Source organism: Empidonax traillii, unplaced genomic scaffold, assembly GCF_003031625.1.
Source record: "Empidonax traillii isolate 1590-97213 ecotype Southwest subspecies unplaced genomic scaffold, ASM303162v1 scaffold99:size1466351, whole genome shotgun sequence".
NCBI lineage: Eukaryota > Metazoa > Chordata > Aves > Passeriformes > Tyrannidae > Empidonax > Empidonax traillii.
In genome coordinates this window covers 518,348-520,402 of record NW_020955292.1, presented here as the reverse complement: position 1 = coordinate 520,402, position 2,055 = coordinate 518,348, and the positions used below count along the sequence as shown (strand labels likewise).

General features: G+C 48.2%; 1 protein-coding gene across 7 annotated transcripts in view; it reads left to right on the top strand.

Moving 5' to 3' along the window:
- The first annotated feature begins 197 nt into the window (after positions 1–197).
- CIT (citron rho-interacting serine/threonine kinase) overlaps positions 198–2,055 on the top strand; it is a 72,339-nt gene continuing 70,481 nt past the window's right edge. For 2 of the 7 annotated variants that reach the window (XM_027881924.1, XM_027881919.1), the window contains exons 1-3: positions 199–218; positions 703–835; positions 1,582–1,723. In XM_027881924.1, coding sequence (XP_027737725.1) covers positions 740–835; positions 1,582–1,723 — 238 coding nt within the window. In that variant the 5' untranslated portion in view covers positions 199–218; positions 703–739. Of the gene's footprint in view, positions 219–702; positions 836–1,581; positions 1,724–2,055 lie in introns of all 7 variants that reach the window. The other 5 variants (XM_027881920.1, XM_027881918.1, XM_027881923.1 and 2 more) reach the window with 3 other exon arrangements.

The window sequence follows — 2,055 nt, the reverse complement described above, 5'->3', positions numbered from 1 at the left end:
CATCCCCCTCAGAGCCCCCTCAGCGGCTGGGGCGGTGGAATCCCCTCATCCCCCCCAGAGCCCCCTCAGAGGTTCGGACGGTGGAATCCCCTCATCCCCCCCAGAGCCCCCTCAGCGGCGCTTCCGGCCCGCCCCGGCCGCCATTGGCTCGCGCCTCGTCACGGGAAGTGATGGCGGGCGAGCCCCGCCCCGCGCGCGCCGTTCAAACGCGGGCGGCGGTAAAGGCGGGAGCGCGCGGGGCCAGGTGGGGAGGGCGCTCTGAGGGGGTTTCAGAGTGGGATCTGGGGTTTTGAGGGGTCCCTGGGGCCACCGGGGGTTTACGGAGGCTCCGCGCCGTCCCGCCTGCGGCCGTTCCCTCTCCGCCCCAGGGAGGTGGTGGAGCCGCCGCGCCTGGAGGTGTTCAAGGAAAGACTGAATCTTGCGCCCAGCGCCCTGCTGGATCTGACACGGCGGAGTCCGGCCACAGGTTGGGCTCGATGATCACAGAGGTCTTTTCCAGCCTAACTGATTGGGTGTTTCTCCCCCTCCCCTTTCCCCAAATTGCTGCGACGCGCCAGGCGTGTTCAAACTTACCGCTATGAGTAAATTTCATCCCCAAAGGAGTAAAAATGTTGCTCAGATTATATCCTCCCTCATCTCCTTATTTTTAATTTAAAGTCAGCCACTCAAGTGCCCGCTGAACGTCCCTGTTCTCTTTTTCAGGTGATCGTTTGTACGAGATAAACTTGTACAGGTAAAGATGTTGAAGTTTAAATGCGGTGCCCGAAATCCGGTCGAGGCAGGAACGATGGAGCCCATCACCAGCCGAGCTTCTCGGCTGAATCTACTCTTTCAGGTAAAAAAACATCTGGCCTGGGAGTAGCTGATCTCGGTTTTGTTCTTGTCCACTCCCCAGCATGTCAAAATACATGTCTACTTGTCTGCGTGGATGCTCAAAGCCTGCCTGTGTCATTCTTTGGGGGGAAGGGGTAAAAGAAGTGGATAAATAGGTGAAGTTCAAAATGTATCTACTTTGCACGCAGTTCAGTGGATAGTATCAGGTCTGATATTTTTTGTATGTGTCGATGTTTTAGCCTGATGTATTTTTGCATTGTACTCTGTGCCCCATAATCTTCATTTTTTTCATGGGTGATGTAGCTGTGAGTTTGTCCTGAAATGAATTTACCTGACCAGCTGCTATTTGATCACCTGAGGTTCAACAGCTTTTCCCCCTAGAGTTAATATTGATACTGATTTCTTAAACCATTTGTACCACGAAAAAATTACAGGTGATACAATGTCAAGGAAAAATTCAGTCAGATCAGAGTCATCAGGAGGATGTAGATAGTTTCAAGAAAGCTGCAATTTGAACTTTAACAATCATTAAGATTGCTTTGTCTAAAAGTAAAATACCTGTGGCAGCTATTACAAATAGACACTGAGTTGATATATTTACCTCACACTCCTGTATAATTTGCCTAATTTCTGAAGAAGTGATTTTAAAATGGATTTTATATAATCTGCTCTATACATCTGTTATTGATTTGAGGCTTTTCATTGTTGTCTGAGACTCCATCTGCTGTTGCTGCTTTTTTTTTCCAGGGGAAGCCACTCTTTGTGACTCAACAGCAGATGTCTCCTCTCTCCCGGGAAGGCATCCTTGATTCGTTATTTGTTCTTTTTGAAGAGTGCAGAAACCCTGCTTTAATGAAAATTAAACACGTTGGCAACTTTGTCAGGAAGTGTAAGTTTGTTTAAACTAATTTTCAGGTGTCATTTTAAAAGACAGTTCGTGGCAATCTGGATGTTTAAGTAATGCTTTGGTTGCTTTGATCCATTAATGAATGTAACCCAGGACTTTGAGCATCTGACTTTTTGTGGGCAGACTCAACATTGCAAAGGGGATCTTGGCAGTCTTAGTGAAGCTTTGTTCAGGTCCAAGATCAAATGCAAGTGGCTTTTGAAGTGCTGTGACTCGAATGTGCATCCTCCTTAGTCTGTGCTATATTTATATCTGAGGAGGCACTTTCTTGGAAAGTGAGCACTGGGTACAGCAAAGCTCCAAGCGCACACAGT